The sequence below is a fragment of the Malus sylvestris genome, chromosome 3 (genome assembly GCF_916048215.2).
Source record: "Malus sylvestris chromosome 3, drMalSylv7.2, whole genome shotgun sequence".
NCBI classification, from domain to species: Eukaryota; Viridiplantae; Streptophyta; class Magnoliopsida; order Rosales; family Rosaceae; genus Malus; species Malus sylvestris.
Window position 1 is genome coordinate 29,558,958 of NC_062262.1, and position 19,784 is coordinate 29,578,741.

A 19,784-nucleotide genomic window follows, 5' to 3' on the forward strand; every position below is an offset into this window, starting at 1 on the left:
GATCAGACGGTCCAGTTTAAAAGTGAAATTCAATTTTGTTTTATCGTTGGAAATCCAACGGTCTAGAAAAACTAGCCGTTGGAAATCCAACGGCATAGAGTGGGCCACGTCGCCTAACCCGGATGCCATTTGAGTGCACCTATCAACAGGCCCCGCCTTTGATTTCTTGTCTCTTACTCGCGCCCACGCGCGTGTGAAGGCCATGCGCCAGGCGCAAAAAAGCAAATGGGTCGGTCCCTTGGTCAATCGATTTTAGGCTGGCCTGGAGACTGGCTTGGGCTGCGTGCCAGTCTATTCCACGGGCTGGAGTGGATTGGCTGAGTCCCAGCCTGTTTTTTTCACTGGGTATCGGGCTCTTTTGCTTCAGGTGGAAGTGCACTTAAGGTGAGCAAGGCCTGTGCTTCGAGCCTCTCACTTTGAAAGAGGCCTCACTTTATTTTATACATTTTTTTACATGTATCTTTAAAATGTCATCTTCATAATATTCTCGACAAAAGAGAAGGGAAAAAACAAAAAATTTCTTTTCCTCCTAGTTTCTCTAGTTTATTTAAAGAAACTCTATTAAAGTACTACATTAGGAAGAAGGCTAAATTGGATTAATATTCCATGTGGTAATAGGGTAATCGTAAGATGATCCTCGTGGTGAAAAAATTCAGATACAAACTCTCGTGGTGAAGTCCGTTAGGATTCAAGCCCATACTTAACATTTTTGTCAACTCTCCGTTAACATCTATGTAGAAAACCAAACTAAGGTGTGAAAGTATTTCTGGAAGCGTTGATTTCCTTTGCTTCATTCCTCTGTAAAAATAGTTACATGAGATTGATTTACAAGAATCCTATTGGGATGTTAATTACCCATTTATCTGATACATGAGATGACGATTATTAACATCAAAAGCCAGAATACAAAAGTCTAATCTATGTTGGACTCTCACTCCCACCGGGTCCTACCTGCTTCTTTGCATCCATCCTCTCTCTCTCATTGTCTATCCAGACTTCTCTCTCTCTCGAGCTTTTTAGCTTCCCTTCGTTTGTCATGGTATTGTTGCTGAACAAATATCCAAACTTTGAAAACTGGTTTCATTTCTGAATCACTCCTCACCAACATTCAAACCAATCTCATTATTACCCAGCTTCTGTTGATCAATTCCGATTCTCCGTTATCAATCAGATTGCAGAATTGTTTTTAAAAAATTCAGCTAAGATCTTAAGTTTTGGCGTTCCCAATATCGCCTCTAGTTTTCGATTAATTTAACAAACAAGCAATTCAATTAAAGTTTCCACATAAAAAAGGATAATTAAGATTTTCAATGTTATTTGAATTCGCTCGTGCTGGTTTAAAAAAAATCTAGTCGTTCTGATGGATAAAAGAGCTTTGAATGGAATCGAAGCATGAGTAAAGAATTCATAGCCTTGGATGAATGAGTTTTTTTTCTTTCTTTTAGTTATGAAGGCTGAATGAGTTAACAGAGAGTTAACGGAAATATTAATTTTGGGCTTGAATCATAACGGACTTTACCACGAGAATTTAAATCCGAACTTTTTCATCATGAGGACTATCTTTCAATTACCCTATCATCACAAAAACCATTAATCCAATTTAACCTAAGGAAGAATCCATTTCATTTTCGTCTTAAGCCTCATACTGCATTTGGACGACTCTGAAATATAGGTAAAAAATTATTGAAAACAACCAAGTGGGGGATCACGATTCACGAATGCCATCGCTAAGATTTCTATCAGATAAGAAATATAGGTAAAGTTCACCAAGAGCAGTTGAAAAATCATATACGAATCGTAAAAGCCAAAAGTGTATCTTCATATGGCGAATGGCCTCCCCAGTAATAACCCATGCACGCACTTTCATTACTTTCTGCAATATTAAATACGATTAAAGTGAACTTTTCACTAAAACACTACTTAATTAAGAATTAATCGCTAATGCTCTTTCTTAATTAAAATATATAATTGTATTTGTACATCACATCATTACCTTCACACTCAAGCAATTAATCCAACATCAACAGGACCAGGGTGAGTGAGAGTTAGGTTTGCTCAAAGCCTTTGTGTGAGTCGCCATGCAAATTATCTAGACCGTCCGTTCTACATTTTGATTAATCTATTGAGAATAGACAGTCCACTACCATCATGCTTTCTCTTCACCCTGATTAGTTCTTCAAAAACTAATAGTCCTTGGTGTAAAATATATTTGAGTTAAAATACGATATTATTCATTGACAAGAGAAGAAAATTACAATGGAAAAAAAAAAAAAAAAGTTATTTCTTTGATTTACCAAAAAATAAAGGTTTAATGAAAGAGAGTTGAAGGAAGTTCAAGTTTCAATATAAGACCAATTAATTGATAATTTAGAAAGTGGGTCAACTCCTTATAAGCACATGTAATTTTTTTTTTTCAAGTTTGAAATTCATACTCTCAATAAATTAGGATTGACATATAGAGCTTTAAACTTAACTATCCAAGACAGCGCCAGCTTCTAAGTTATCTAATGCCTTGTTTGAAAATAATTTTAAAATAGTAAAAGAAGTTTCGGGTCATCGAAAACGATTTTCATAATGTTGGGCGAAAAAAAAAACTATTTTAAATTGGTTTATTATATTAACACCTCATAAATTATTGAATAAACCACACATATTTAATACATCACATATTTGTTTTTTCAATTAAAAATTATCTTAATACACCCCACATATTTTAATATACACCTTACATTTTCTACATGCACCCCATATTTTCTATACACCCCACATTTCTCAAATCTTATAAAGCTTTTAATTTGGACAAAAAATGCCGACTGGAATTTTGATAAAAGACGCTGCATAGGATTTAAAGCATATGTGTGTTGTTTTCAATTCCACCATTAAAACTCATGTCGTCTGTTTTTAATGGTAATTTTAGGTGTTTAATTCTTCATGTAATCTCTATGATTCCTAAAAGATGAATATGAAATAGAAGCTTGAATAATGCAGCAAAAGAAAGATTAAATAATTATTGATGTCGTCAAAATCACTAAAACAATAAAAAAATGAAGTTTTACCTCATGTGAAGCTCCTGAAACATCGATTTTGTGTTTCATTCGTCAAAAATAATTTTTCTCAATCAACATGTTTGTAGTTTCATTGGTTAGGGTTTTATTCAACAATAGAGGATCATGGGGTTTTGATAGTTGAATAATATAAATAATACGTTAAAAGTGATTTGAGGTATATATAGAAAAATTTTATTTATTTTTTTAAACCTAATAAGGTCAAAATTATCATTGCATAATAAGGTAAATAAGTTATTTAATATTAAAATTTAATGTGTAATGCATTCAATATTTTATGAAATACTAACATAAAAAGCCTTTTAAGTTCTCTTACAACACAAACGTTTTTGAACTAAATTGTTTTTCTAAATTGCATTTTCAAATAGGCCCCAAGTCTCCCCGGGTGAACGCGCGCCCTTCATGGCTGGCATGATGACTTGCCAGAGGCTTCACCATGTGCCTTATCTGCTTAATTATAAAATAAATAAAAAATCAGATTAACTGTAAATCATATCAGATTAATTGTAAATCATATGTGTCAATCCATGCATAATATATAATATAGCGGTTGAAAAATTATAGGCACCTTGTAAGGCTGGACCACGAGTGTTTTAAATACTAGGTTTAACCAACAGGATCCTCTCCGGATCATTTTGGTGAGGATTCTGAGAATTCGTGAATCGTGTTCGTTCATTGTACATCATGCGGTCAGTTTTTGTTAAGTACTGTTTATATTTATTTTTAAATAAAAATATTTAAAATGATTTTTCTGACTGAACGATGTATGATGAACAAATACGATTCTTGGATATCCGAGATCCTCACAAAGAGGATCCGGACTCCTAGTTTTAATACATTCACTGCATCATGACAGTATTCACAGGTAATATATGTCTTTGACATTTTTTTTTGGTCAAACTGAATTACTTCAATTAATTAAAAAAAACAAGTATAACGAAAAGGTAACCCAAAAGGCAGTCCACTACCTAAATACAAGCCCAACAGCAAATAAGAAAATACAGTAGATAGGCTCAAAAGTGGCTAGCTGGACAATAACAAAAAATCCCTAAGACTGGAATGGAAACTAGCAGCCACCAGATGCGCCTCCATCGCAAGGCCACCGACACGACTAAGAGAACGAACCAACTGAACAACTGGATCAACGGAAAATGGGGGTGAGCGAGCCACTCGCACAGTGAGCGCTCTCATAATCATACCAAATAGTGCTAAAAGCACTCTGACAACCACCAAACACAAGAGGAGAAGCACACGGGCCGAGTAGAAAAGGTTGGTGGTTGAGGACGCGCGATGAAAAGTAGCATCGGAGAGGGAAAGGGCCATGTAGGTCCAGATCTAAGACCAGCTCATGGGAATTGAGACAAAGTTCAACGAACAAAACTCAAGGGAAGCCAAAACAAAGACCAAAAGAGAAAAATTTCACAAATTAAAAGACTATTTAAGTGGAAGGATGGGGGAATGATGAAGGAAAGAAGGGGGGAAAGGAAGATGCAGAGAGTGGAGATGGATGGGAAAGAGAGAATGAGGGCTAGAAAAAGTTAGGAAGGATGGGGGAAAGATGGGAAAAAATGAGGAAAAAGGAAGAACTAGAGGATGGAAAAGGAAGAGAAAGAGGGAAGGAAGGCTAGAAAGAGGGGGAGTCAAGTTGCCGCCGACCCCAAGCCGGAGCAAGGAGCGGCAGCTAGAAGGGTTTTGTTTTTCTTGAAGGCAGAGGGTCTCTGACATTCTTATGTCTTTTGTAGTTTATGTGCTTGATGATGAGGATCCTCTCGGATATGATGAACTGATCCTTAAAATCCTCACCAAGAGAATCGAGATAGGATCTTATTCCGTTAGATGAAGACCCAAAACTTCAATCTACATTAAATACCATAACACGGCTTTCATTTTCTTGTCCCCATTTTGAATATCCTTTATGTCTCTTTTCTCACTTATTGACGCATGTGTAACCACTTAACACCAATCTTAATTTTGTTAACTTTTAAAAAATAAAAAATAAAAAACAAAATTAGAGAAACTAGCAGCCACCGGCTCTCCACCGACTCTGACATCCACAAAACCAGAGACCTTACATGGCTGGCAGCAACCCCCACTCCTATTCGCGGCCGGCAAAGCCTCATCTCCTAGAAAATTACATCATAAATCCTAATAGTACCTAATTGGATTCGACCCATCATACTCTCACTAATTGGATTCTCAAATGTAGGTGGGTAGCCGCTGTGAATGGCGAGGCTGGCGTAGGTGACTGGCTAGTTGCTGGCGCGGGGGTCTTGCCTGGATCGGGGTGGGCTTGGGGGACGCGGTGACTGCTCGTTTCTTTGGTTTTAGTTTTATTAAAATTAGCGGGGTCAAGGCTGGGTTAAATGGGTAGATACTTGTTGGCAAATAAGAGAGGAGACATGAATGCGGCATCAAATTAGTGACAACATATATGTAGCCCTCTCGTCTTTGATTCGGACCGATTTTCTTTCTTCTTAGTTATAACTAATTATTTAACACACTAACGTTATCAGACCATTAAAATAACTTTAGATAAGTTTGTTTTTGTTATTCCACATATAAATGCAATAAGTTTTTATCAAAATCGTACCATATAGCTCCGCTCTTTAAGTGGACAACATCCACGCTATAAATTTACTTAGATGGTTGAGCAGACCTACGGAGCATGTCGTAATAACTAATAAGGCCTTCATAAGAGTTGTGCTACTAGCCCCTGTTCAAACTAGAGTTAAGTTTTTTTTTGTTTTTTTTTTTTTTGGAGAGAAACTCGAGTTAAGTTTTATGTTTACCATGCTTGCTATGTATTATGTAATACATGATGAGAATTCTCGATATTCCAAAATACTGTCACGTCGTGTTATAAATTGTTTTAAAATATAAAATATGCATTTAATTTTTTTCATTAATAAATTTTAAAATGTGACATATTAATTATGTCCTAATCATGTAATAACACTAAAAAATACACCACATAATAAACACAGGTAACATAGTGTCACAATTCTATTCAAATTATGAATACATTGTTTTTAGGGAACTTTAACGAAAAACTTCCGAGACTATTCACTTTAACGAAAAACCACATTTTTATACTAAAAAATCAATTATGGTACTATTCATTTTACCCTTTATTTTGTCCTTATCGTTAAAACTCAAAGTTTTCAAGTCATTTTCATTAGTTTTTGTTTGTTTTTAGAGTAAATTGTAGCAATAGTCCCTCAACTTTAATCAAATTGAAGCAATGATCCCTCAACTAAAAATCCATTATTATTGGTCCCTCAACTTATCAAAATGTGTAGCTATAGTCTTTTTCATCAATTTTATCAAAATTTTGTCAAAACAAGTTATGTTGAAATAACCATTTATATAATTAGGGTCTCTCAACTCATCAAAGTGTGTAATTATGGTCATTTTCGTCAACCGCGTCAAAAAATTTGTCAAAACAAGTTATGTTGGAAGGACTATTGCTACAATTGAGTTAAAGTTAATGGGTCATTTCTCCAGTTGAATTAAAATTGAAGGACCAATGATAATGAATTTTTAGTTAAGGGACCATAGCTGCACGTTTTGATGAGTTGAAGGATCATCGCTTCAATTGAGTTAAAGTTAAGGGACCATAGCTACAATTTATCCTTGTTTTTATATGATACTATTTCACCCCACCTCTCCCCTTCTCTTATAAATACCCCTCTTGTAACCCCCACACTACTCGAACATCACCACCGCCACAAACAAAAGAGTTCCATCCCTCCTCCGCCTCCTCCCCGCCACTTCTCACTGAACCTGTAACTGCATGGCAGTGAGCTTCTTAAGATACGAGGTATCCGACCTCTGTCTAGCCAAGCCGGCCCTGAGGTCCCTCTATGCCTCCGCCACCGTCGCCGATGCCTTGGAATCCCTGAAGACCTCGCAGGACAACTTCATCAGCGTCTGGGACTGCAACCACTCCAAACCCAATTTACCAGATGGCGGTGGTGTAGGTGGTAGCGGCCAGCTCTTCTGCTGCATTGGCAAGGTCTGCATGGTTGATGTGATCTGCTATCTCAGCAAAGATGACAGCTTGACGTCTCCATCCGCTGCTCTCAAGGCACCTGTCTCTGAGATTTTAACCAAAATTCCTGGCCATGTTATGCACGTGGAACCTTCCTGCAGGTACAGAAAATCAAAACCCATGTCTTGAAATTTCTTATATTTCTCAATTTTTTTTTGGTTTGATTTGCGTTTTTGATGAATTTGGCATCTGGGTTTTCTTGTTGTTCCAGTTTTGTTTCATTGACTGTACAAATGGGAGTTTTCTGCTGTCTTTTTCTCAAATTGCAGCCAATTTTTTGTTAAATTTGACTTATTGACAAACCCATCAACACAGTTTTCTAATTATTAAAAAAAAATCCTAATCATATAATTTTCTGATCTAAGTTTTGTTTTGTACTGTAATTAGTAACCAATTTACCCAAATACTTAATCTTTTTTACTTTACTCTGTAATTTTCAGTCTGCTAGCAGCCATTGATCTCATCCTCGAGGGAGTCCAGAACTTGGTGGTCCCAATCAGAACCAGAAGCAATTCAATAAGAAAGCAGCACCCAAAACCCATCTCTGCCGCCACCACCACTATCCACAACGGCCAAGAATTCTGCTGGCTGACACAGGAAGATGTGATGAGATTCCTCCTTAGCTCAATTGGGCTTTTCCCCCCCCTCCCAGCCATGTCCATAGACTCCCTCGGCATCATCAGCACCGATATCCTGGCCATCAACTACCACTCATCCGCCAGCTCCGCCCTTCAGCTCATCTCCCACTCCCTCTCCCAGCAGACCTCGGTGGCGGTGGTCGACACCGAGGGGGTCCTGATCGGTGAAATCTCACCCTTCACCCTTGCTTGCTGTGATGAGTCAGTGGCTGCCGCCATCACCACCCTCTCAGCAGGGGACCTCATGTCCTACATTGACTGTGGTGGCCCCCCTGAACACCTGGTAAAAACTGTAATGCAGAGGCTGAAGGACAGGAAGCTCCAAGGGGTGTTGGAGCATTACACACTGAGCTCATCAAGTAGCTATGCACATGCATTGATGATGACATCATCTTCTTCCGACGAGGAGTCATCAGTGTCTCCTAACAGGAGTCTGCGGCGGACTAGGTCCGAGAGGTACACCCGGTCGAGCAGCTACTCGGCGAGAATGGTGAGGAGGGCAGAGGCCATTGTCTGCCATCCAAAGAGCTCACTGGTGGCTGTGATGATCCAGGCAATTGCTCACAGGGTGAATTATGTGTGGGTTATTGGGGATGATTGTAGCTTGGTGGGAATTGTAACTTTTTATGGGATGTTGGAAGTTTTCAGGGAACATTTGGAAACCATGGGTTAGAGAAAGTAGGAAGGGCTTGCCTACACCCGGCCCTCCAGGACGTCACGGTAGGATCTGAGGGGTGTAGGAGGGTCTATTTTCTAGAAATCTTGTTATTTAGGAGGAGTCTGTGAGTGTACAAGTTTTGGTTTTGATCATCAAAAGCGGTTTGGAATGAATAAAACCATGGGGGTAAAAAAATCTAAGTAAAAACAAAACCGTGAGATATGAATAGGAAGGGAATTGTGTGCTCTAAAAAATTCATGTTTGGTTCTCTAATGTTATTCGGGACTCGGGAATTTGTATGATATCTAAAATCAAATGCGATCTTTTTTAAGAGGAATTCGAACTTGAATGCAGAATAATAACACAAGTACACTCTTTTACCTAACTAAAACTTGAATGCAGAGCGAAAACACAAGCACGTTATTTTAGCCAACTAATCTATCTTAAGAAAACACCTCAACTAAAACGCAATTCCGTTGAGATGATTAATTTAACTGGTTTTGCAAAGGTTTGCCCATGGAGAGGGAAGAATTTGTCAAATTAGTAAGAAGACAGCACATTGTTGCACTACATATTCTACAACTTCAAGGCCAATTGGCCTCATATATATTATTTATTTAGGAAAATGTTACTGACATTCTAAAAATCTCATTTTATATTCTTCACAAGTGTATTTTTCTTTCCAATTATAGAAAGTTTGAAGTGTAGAATGAAATTTTTGGAATACCAATAACAATTGCCTTTATTTATTTTCTCTATTGTATCTTTTATTTACTATTTATATATGAACATGTCAACATGAAATAAAAGCAACCATGAAATGGTCAGTTTTTATGTTGTCTTATTTATGGACCAAAACGAAATACTTTTCGATTTGGGCATAAAGGTAGTTTGGTTCTTGAAACAACCCATTAATTGTTTTTCTCGTATAAAATTTCATTGGTAAAGAAAGAAGAACATTTTATTCTGAAGAGAATCCGTCATATGGCTGATTGTAAATTATTTTAAGTCGTTGATATAATTGATATGCACAAAGAGCTATACAACTGAGAATACAGAATATCTTCGATCAAATTAATATTTGCATATAAGCAATTCGATAATAAGAGTGATCGGAATTTTCTGTACAGAACGTAAGTAGATTATGATTATGACATACTGATCTAAGTAGATGTACAACAGTTTAATAAGGGTTTTTATCATAAATAATCTTTGAAATTGATCCATCCCATCAAGATATTTCCTGAAATTGAAATTCAATCAATGTAGTCTCTGAAAATGGGTGATACAAATCAATGTCGTCATTTCATTTGAATTCCGTTAGAAAATTTGTTAGTATGCTGATGTGGCACATTATAGACCCCCACTTCAATATTATAATGCCACGTAGATTAGAGAAAGTTTATTTTTAATTAAAATAAATAAATGTGTTTCAAAAACTAAAAAAACAATAAAACTAAAGTAATCGTCGTCCTCATCTCCGCACCCATCCATATTCTTCTAACCAAAAAGCAATCCTTGTAATTTTGGAAGAATAAACATCAAACCCAGGCGTCCATTTGTGAACTACAAGGTACATAAGCTTGAAAATTGAAATCCGAGGGTGTGGGGTGGGTGTCGACGGCATCAAACCGAGTTGGAGAGACGAACTTCTGAATGTCCAGAATGGATTACAAGCTCTGGATCTGGAAAATTTCAAATGCGATCTTGATGAGTTGGATTGGAATCCGATTGTTGGTCTTAGTACTGGTTTGGTATGAGGTGCTTTTATAAAAAATGGGTATAAAAAAGCTGAGCTCAAAAATATGTTTAGTAAATATTGAAAAACAGTTTATTTTCACAGTTTTAAGTGAAAAAAAGCTGAAAACATAAAGCAGAAAAAATGAGCTTATTCTCATAGTACACCAGAAGCAGTTTTTTTTTCAAAGCACAGCAATACTAAACCAGCCCTTAAACTTGTAGATTTGATTAACAACTATTTTGCTGCTATTTTGAAAGGAAAAGAGGATTTGGAATTTGTTCTTACTGGAGGACCTAGGCTTATTTTGGGTCATTACCTTGTAGTTCACAAATGGAGGCATGTGTTTGATGTTAATTCTTCCATATTTGCAAGGATTGCTGCTTTTTGGGTTGGAAGTAGATGGCTGGGTGCGAGGAGGAAGACAACCATTATTTTAGTTTTTTAGTTTTTCTTTTTAATTTTTGAAGTATATTTTCTCTTTTTTTTTTAATTAAAATAAACTTTCCCTAATCCACATGGCATAAAGTGAGGGGCTCATACTATGACACGTTAACACACTAATAGATTTTCTAACGAAATTCAAACAGAATGACGACATTAATTTGTACCACCAACTTTTAGGAATCACATTGATTGATTTCAATTTTAAAGACCATCTTAATAGAGTGAGTCAATTTTAAAGACTATTTGCGATGAAAACTCTTTCAATAATTATGAATCTCTCTCAAATTTATCTGTAACCAAAATTGGTAGCGGAATTGACATGCTTATCCCCAGCCACATAATATACAGCATGCCATGCAATAGCAATGATGATCCAAATTACAATAATATCCATACAAATACTACTGGTCATGTCTGCTTCTCCACCGCTTTTGTTATGGCTGGTAGCTGGTACAGTAGGCAGGCTTTCACTAATATCCACTCCAAACCAGCGAGGCCTAGCCAGTCAATTCACATCTTTCCATGCTGTCCAATATACTGCCATTTATTTACACTTGATTGGTGTCTCAAAATAATCATTCGAGAACTGCAAGAACTGCACGAAAATGATTTTAAAATAATTAAAAATGTTTTTAAATTATTAAAATTATTTTAATAACATCTGACTACGAAATAATTAAAAGTTTTACTAAATTACAACGAGCACTCCACGAATGTAGTTTTATTAAAAGAATAATGCTAAGAGAAACTAAAATTTTAAAATAAATTTACAAATTAATTAATATACAAACACGATATTTAATTCAATTATCTATAATTATATTATTTGTTTTATATATTCAACTTAAAATTTTGATTTCCTTAATATTATTTTAGTAAAATATTAAAGAATTAAAGAAATGTTAAAAGCAGATGGATATGGATGGATGGAGGCCCTTAGAGAAAGAGATTCTTATTTTAAAAAGAATAATATTAGAAAGATTAAATTTTGTAAATTAAATGATATGGAAGTTGATGATTGAATTATTACTTAATCGTTGTTAAACATGCTCATTTTCTATTAGTGACATCACATTTGGTTTGCTAATTACAAATTTAGTATATCTAGCATTATTCTTTTAAAAAATTAGAGATTAGTTGTGGGGTCCATATTACATCGAATTTTAACAATTCGAACCATCTATTTTTTAAGTTGTACCTTATAGATCATTCATGCAAAATATTAGTCAAATTGAAAATATTTGAGACATCTATTTGAGTTCAAAGGAATTGACGAACACTTTATTATATAAGAAACAATGAATTTTTTTGTGATAATTAAATATGCAAACAATTTTGTTTTGAATTGATCTTTTACAAGAATAATTTATGAATCGAGACTTATAAAATAGATGATTCAAATTGTTGAAATTCGATATAGAGTAGATCTCTCAACTAATCCCATTTTTTAAAAGGAAAACTAATGAAAAGGGCTTGAAAACTTTGAGTTTTAATGATAAGGACAAAATAAAGGGTAAAGTGAATAGTACCAGTATTGACTTTTTAGTGTAAAAATATGGTTTTTCATTAAAGTGAACAGTACTGGGTGCTTTTCGTTAAAATTCGATTTTTTAAAATGAATGGGGTCCCTTCTTTTCAAAGGTATGATGGATGGATAGCAAGCCAGCAAATTCTTTTTCTGTAAAGTGTAAAGTGCACTGCAATCAACATAAAAATAAACAACAAAAAGGCAAAAGAACAAATCAAGAGCTGCAGAATGGGCCATTTGAAAAAAGAGAGTAGAATTTGGGAAACAAAAGGGCATCCCAACTCATTCACACTTTAAGGTTTAAACACACTTCTGTTATGATAAAGTTAAAATATGTTTAAGAAAGGTAATCTGATCTGATCCTCTTGGAGTTAACAGTAACTAAAGAAGGGAAGGGGTGATTAGGGATTAGTGATTAGTGATTAGGGATTAGATAATACAAAGTGTCTTCATCAATAAGAGAATTACTTTTGACCATTAGATGTTCTTTACAGCCCCTCTCTCTCAAAGCTCAGGAGTGCACTAGGCTAGAAAAAATGTTTCAACAAATCGTCACGTGATAAGAAATCACATGAGCGTCACATGTACTAGTAGAAAGACTTAAATAAAATGGGGGGCGTCAAGTTGGGGAAATTTTTTATTGTAACCGGCACATGGGTAGTGCATCATTTGTTTTTATATAAGTTGTGAGAATTTTTTTTTTCTTCAAGTTATTAACCTTTTAACACACATATCCCACAATTTGTATAATGACACGTGGTATACCATCCCGTGTTTCAGTTACATTGCAAAACCTCTCATCAAGTTGGTCGTATTTCGAACTTATCACTTGTAGTCACATATTTCAATTTGTTTACATAGTATTGCATAATTAGTTAGAACACGACCACTTTGACGCTCTTGATGCATGCAAGTCCTTCTCATGGGCAGTAGAAACATAGCATAAGTTGCACTTTTGTGGTCGGAATTTAAAAAGAAGGAAACATAGCTTGTTGGCCTCCTTTGATAAAATTGGAGCATAGTCTCTGAATTTTGGCCAAATTTGATATTTGTACCTAAACTAAAAATCTGTGGTGGTTGAACTTATCACAGCATGAAGCAATGGTTATTTTAGGTAAATTCATTAAAAGTTTTATTCAAATTAAAAGGTAATTGCATTACGTTTGTGACAAACTTAAGAATCAATTCTTATGATTTTTTTGTTCAAATATCAGAACTCCAATTAAGCTAAAGCTCAAAACCAAGGCTCCAATTATTTCTTCCTCTTACAAACTTCCAACTACTCCTTAACCTATTTACAACATTATACTGATTTTGTAGCAAGAGTAGCAAACATCACAGTGAAGGCACATTCATCATTTGAATGATGGGCTTTCATTTCACTCTGCTTCCAACTTCCCAATTCAGAAGGCAATTGATATTAAAACACCAACATAAAAGATCATAAATATTACAAAAGTAACTTACATAAAACTAGTTCATTGTCACGAGATATCATGTGTCGATAAACTATTCCATGTAAGTACGTCTCTGGATATTACATTTCAGTAGAGTTTGATGAAAATTGGCAAGTACAAAGTGGGTAGTGTCTTATATAATAAATGTTGACATGGACTGCTAACTAAATTTGCATCCTTTCTATTTTAAAACAAAAATCCAAAAGATGTGACTATGCTTAGAAAGTCCATTCAAACAAATATTGTCACCCCTACAGGTATGATTTTTGTGATTTTTTTTTTATGTTACCGACAAGGCTACAAATGGACTAAGAATTAGGCCATCTCTAACCGAGGGCTGGCCAGATGGCTCATTTTAGCCCTCTGGTCCTCCAAGATTCCCCAAGATATTAATATTTTAATGAACAGTACAGGGCCATATTTGCCTCCGTCTCAAACCGAGGGCCAAAGGGCCAGAGGGCTCGTTTTAGCCCTGTCACAAAAAACCGTCTCCAACTGAGAGCCAAAGGGCCATAGGGCCAAACATAATTTATTATTTAAAAACTACAACTAAAATGTTGTTTAAGTTTCATGTTGTATAATTTTTATGTTGGTTAATGTTATTTAATGTTGTTTCATATTGTTTAATGTTGTTTCATGTTACTTAATTTAATTTAATGTTGTATAATGGCTTAGGAAGTTATAGGAAAAAAAAATAGAATTTAAAAAAAATATGAAACAAATTTTGTCAAATAGAAGTTATAGGAAAAAAAATGGAATTTAAAAAAAATATGAAACAAATTTTGTGAAATAGAAGTTATAGGAAAAAAATGGAATTTAAAAAACAATATGAAATAAATTTTGTGAAATAGAAGTTATAGGAAAAAATGGAATTTAAAAAAAATATGAAATAAATTTTGTGAAATAGAAGTTATAGGGAAAAAATGGAATTTAAAAAAAAAATACTAATAATGTAAAAAAAAATCAAATCAAATGCAACGGCTAGTAGCCGTTTCATTTGAATTTTTTTTTAAAACAATCATGTCGGTTATAACCGACAGGAATACACCATTATTTAGTATATTAAATAATAGCATGTATTCCTGTCGGTTATAACCGACAGGAATAACAAAACTATAAAAAAAAAAATAACCAGCCCGGGGCTGGCTGGCTGGCCTAAAGCAGCCAGCCCTTTGGCCTTTTGGCCCTTTGAAATTCCGTGGGGCCCTCCCAGATTCCCGAGCCCTCTGGCCTAGTTCTCGGTTGGAGACGGTTTTAGGGCTATTTTCAGCCCTCTGGACCATTCGATTAGAGATGGCCTTATGTTACATCCATCATCGTTACTGACCGTAACTTCTTGCGGTCTAAGCTATAAAAATTAAGAAAAACTAATGAAATGATTTGAAAACTTTGAGTTTTAACGATAAGGACAAAATAAAGGGTAAAATGAATAGTACCATGATTGATTTTTTTAATGTAAAAATGTAGTTTTTCGATAAAGTGAACAGTACCGGGATGTTTTACCTAAAAATTATGCTAACATCAGCTGTGCACTGACAATATTTCACTTACTTATTGTGAACTCAACTCAACATATCAGTAGTTGTGTTACGTTGATGCTAAGGGTAATCCCGACGCTAGCGTAATTTATCAGTAATGATAAAATGAATGAAAAAACCAAACCTGCACAGCTGGCTTTTGAGGTTGGTCAAGAGTTATGGGGTGGTCTTGTCAATCTCATCCCCGTGGCCTAATGCACCACACTAGCCTTTGCCCCAGATTATATACCAGCAATTTCCATACAGAAAGTTACAACTTTTTTTTGTTAGAATTCAAATGCATGAAAACATCGAAAGTATCTTTCGTTTGGAGACTAAAAAATCCATTGGAATCAAGTGCCACGGCATGCTCGTTGCCTGCAGGGACTCGAACCACCCTCTCTCACTCTCCTTCAATTAAATTTAGGTCACAACAAGGTAACGACATATTAATTATCACTTTCAAAAGCGGGTGCGGAAATCACTTTCAAATACATATTAACATGTCCGTGTTACATTCGGGTCAACTCCAGCAAGGTAGTGGTGGACGGGTCATGGGAAACCATATACAAAAGCAAGATACAATTTTATAGTTTGAAAGGCAAACAAATGTGGCAGCCTTAACGAATAAGTGATTCTCTTTCTAATTTTCTCTGGAGCTCATGGTGACGACCAAGTCAAAAGGAAAAGAAAGCATCTAACCGAAAAACGATCAGAAAAGGGCTCTACAACAGCATTCGGCTTTTAGCTTAGCATGCAAGTAATCCTTCTATAACGAGACTGTATGTAGCACCGGATCCCTGGCATTTAAAAAAATAAAACCAGGGAATAAGCTAATAGTAACATATAGATGCTTATCGTTCATTAATGAGAGGTAAATCTTATGATAAAGAAGAGAAAGGTGAAGAAATATACAGAAGTATACACTTTAGGCGTCGATTAAGGAATTCAGAAATCAGATTCGTAATTCAGTGGTCTTGTAACAAAAAACTCGTAAACTTTACTTACCGAGACTGTTCAGGTGGAACATGAGACTCGAGATTGGGTGCCAATCTAAATTTTAAAATCTTTTGAAGGCTCGTAACTGGTTTTACTTGCTTGCTTGGAGATTGATTTGGATCCATTATGCATTTGCCTGCAAAAAGGTTTGCTTCTGATGGTCCCGTTTCTTCATGAACTCCAGGGCTAGCATCTGCAATAGGGCTTGCTTTAGTACAAGATAAGGTGCAACTGCTATTGATGCAGGCAGATACAAAAAGTAAATAAATGAAACAATACAAGTTGATAGGTGGCTTCTTTTTTACTGATTGATTGATTGAGAAACATAAAAGAAAGGCTATGACTGGCTTTTGGCTATCATGCTCATATAACCACCTTCCGCAACAATAAGACCAATTTTTTCATTTTAAGGCAAATTCTGCGCCTCATGAAAATACATAGTGAGGTGACAGGTCTTGGGGAGAGAGGGGTTATCCAGTAACAGATTCCGGATTAACAACGGTTTCCAATGGTACATCTATAGATACCTAAATAGAATCTGGATCTTGGTGCGAGTTAATCTAGGTCAGGATTTGCCCCATATTCGTATTCAACCTGACTAAAAGTCATAGCGAGGCGCTTCGAGTTAGGTAGTGCATAACTAGTGTCGAAGCCCTACTTTCCATAGGCAAAGGGAAGTGGTATAACCTAAGTTTTCTATAATCTATATCAAAAGTCAAGATCACCTTTCAATATCTATTCTAGTCCCTCACACTCTTATCAAAGCATGTACTAAAAAACCTTCAATGGACTACAACTCAAAAGGCAAAATTCATTGCCTATTATGCGCACCTCTTGATGCCAATGAACTTTAACCAATATTTTCACATTACACACCCTCAAATGAAAGTAGATCCTTGAATTGGAACATCTTAGCTCAGTTGGAGAAGAATAGAATCGTAACAAAGTAGAGAAGGAACAAAGAATGAGGAAGCCCTCAATTTACTTGCAGAAAGAGAGGACCCTAATTTAAAGAGGGATCCAAACACCTTGATCCGAAAATATACGGTACAGTAAATGTATAAAGGGCAGTTTTCCAGACATAGTTTCTTACAGGTGTATTCTGAGTGTGAGAGAGAAATGTAATTTACCTTCTTCTTTGAATATAAGGCATGTTCCAATCGTTTCTTGATATTCTCCTATCTGTAGGAAAACAAGAATTAGTGAAAAGAAATCATGTCAACACACAACTTCAACCTCCAAGCCTTTCTAGTTACGCAGAACTTGCCCTAGTTCTTCCAAGTATAACATACCGATTACTAATAAAAATGAATGAAACGGCATACAAGGCTCAAAAGAGAAAATGAAAGTGGGAATTAGAGCAAGTACTGAATAATAAAGAAAACTACTGCGAAGTATCACTAGTTATAAACAATACAAAGTGCCAGGACAGCACCAAACCCTCAGCAAGATAAACAGTAGGAAGATTGGAGTTAAAACATTCAATTTCCACTAAAGCATTCAATGCCAACGTTTTAAAGAGTGAGGCTGATCCGAAGGTGTTTCATATGCTGCGTAAAACAACATGAGAATTTCACAGGCTTGATGCTGCAAACAAGTCCAAAAGAGACGAAGGTAAAACAAAATGGATAAAGGTGCAAAGCAAACACATTCCAATTTAAGAGTCTCCATGGTAGTTTTTACACGCATACATTGTCTACATAAAAGACTCTGCTAACTATATATCAACTAAAAGCCTAAAACCACTCTCAGGGATAATAATTTAGTCAAATTCTTCTACAAAACACACAAACCGTTCCAGGATAGCACCAAACCCTAACCACGATAAACAGTGCAAAGATTGGAGTTAAAACATTTCATTGCCACGAAAGACGTCCAATGTTACATAAACCAGCATAACTTAAGACCAAATTCATATGCTGCATAAAAAAACAACATGAACTAATGTCATAGCCTAAACACTCCTACCAAGTCCGAAAACAGCTAAAGGTAAAAGAAAAAGGGAAAATGTGGCATTGACCGCATAGAAACATGATATCGGTTTTACAAACGGATTCGAGTTTTCGCAGTTTAAAAGTTAAGAATCGGCATAGAATCACAGATTACAGAACCACACGATGGAATTTGATACAGAATTTCGTATTTACAGGCTGTTAAAAACTTAAAACTCACCAACTTGAGTTTGTCGCCTATAGTCAATACTGGATGCTCCGTGTTTAGACCCTGAAAATCAACGCATTTCGATTTTAAAAATGGCATCACACAAAAAAGAGTTTCGAATGCTGAAAATTGCGGGGCAAAATGTTATAAAACAACGAGATACTTAGATTAGAAAAAACGTACGGAAAAAGAATAGGGTGCGTTTGGTGGAATTTCAAAGTGCGAGGAAACGGAATCGAGATCGAGCAATACATATTCTTCTTCTTCTTCTTCTTTTGACTCCATAGCATACGTCTATAATATACATACACACACACACACACACACACACACACACACAAATACAAAAAGAAAAAAAAGCAATTAATTCAGGAATCATGATATAAAATTTGAGAAATCGAAGTAAAAATTGCAGAAGAAACCCGAGAGAGAGAGAGAGAGAGAGAGAGAGAGGAGGGGGGCGGGGGATAGTGTTTACCTTGAACCAGTGGGGCAAGAGCTGACGCTTTGAGATGTCCAGCAGCAGCAGCAGCGAGCGTGGTGAATTAGAAGAAGAAAAAGAAGAAGCGATACGCAGCGTTTGGAGATGCGATAAATTTGCGAGCCCAACACTGAACGGGCCACTTGAGAAAGGGCTACAAGTGGGCTTCTGTATACACCCACCCATAAAATGTGTAAAATTTATGTTAGTAACAATAGACAGAATAATGTTTTATATTAAATGATCAATTAGAGATTTAAATCTGAAAAATTGGGAGTACACCTCAAAATGGGCAGTGCCCGGCGGTGGCGACTTCCGCCGGCGACTAGTGGATGACGGCAGTGTGGAGGGCAACGGCTCGTGGAGGAGGCGGAGGCCCGTGGTTGAGGGGCGTTGGTGTGGACTAGTTGCTAGCTGTTTCTTAGAAGTTTTAGAGGGCGTATTCAATTGAGAATTTGAGATACTTTAATGGATTTATAAATCCATGAATTTTTATTGAGTTTAACTGATTTGTCAAGATTCCATATAAAATTTTGATTCAATTCCTTCGAAATCTCTTGGTAAGATGTGAGATTTGTGAATGCTTAAAATACACAAAACTTCGGGAATTGATCTAACTTGAATGTATAATTGAGCTTATGCATTTTAATGATTAAATTCATAGATATCTCAACCGCATATGAATTTAATATTGTAGTATCTTTTAGCCTCTATATTGGCATCTATGGCAAAAAAATGGTACCTTCATGAGAAAATTTTGTAGATCAATGAATATTTTCAATTTGGATATTTATCAGATACCAGAAATTATAAGTCTATTCGCGAAAGTTTAAGTCAATGCCACGTACAATATTTGTTAAGATATATTTAGGAAACTATTATTAGCACTCTAAAAATATTAATTCTACACTCCGCATAAGTGTATTTTTCTTTCTAATTATAGAAAGTTTGGAGTGCCAAATGAGGTTTTTGGAGTGTTAATAACAATTTTCTATATTTATATATATTTTATTTTAGTTTGGAAGTCGACTTCCTTTTTTTTTTG

At 35.7% G+C, this 19,784-nt stretch overlaps 2 protein-coding genes across 2 annotated transcripts; one reads left to right on the forward strand and one right to left on the reverse strand.

The window, feature by feature from the left end:
- The first annotated feature begins 6,778 nt into the window (after window positions 1–6,778).
- LOC126614522 (CBS domain-containing protein CBSX5-like) lies at window positions 6,779–8,749 on the forward strand. Its single transcript, XM_050282191.1, has 2 exons — window positions 6,779–7,217; window positions 7,557–8,749. The coding sequence occupies exons 1-2, from the start codon at window positions 6,859–6,861 to the stop codon at window positions 8,425–8,427; spliced, it is 1,230 nt and encodes a 409-aa protein (XP_050138148.1). The 5' UTR covers window positions 6,779–6,858; the 3' UTR covers window positions 8,428–8,749.
- A 6,606-nt stretch (window positions 8,750–15,355) lies between these two features.
- On the reverse strand, window positions 15,356–18,869 carry LOC126614313 (uncharacterized). The gene is made up of 6 exons (XM_050281902.1): window positions 18,737–18,869; window positions 18,442–18,552; window positions 18,271–18,321; window positions 17,229–17,280; window positions 16,108–16,291; window positions 15,356–15,899 (listed from the first exon to the last, which is right to left on the reverse strand). The coding sequence occupies exons 2-6, from the start codon at window positions 18,541–18,543 to the stop codon at window positions 15,869–15,871; spliced, it is 420 nt and encodes a 139-aa protein (XP_050137859.1). The 5' UTR covers window positions 18,544–18,552; window positions 18,737–18,869; the 3' UTR covers window positions 15,356–15,868.
- Window positions 18,870–19,784: the final 915 nt, after the last annotated feature.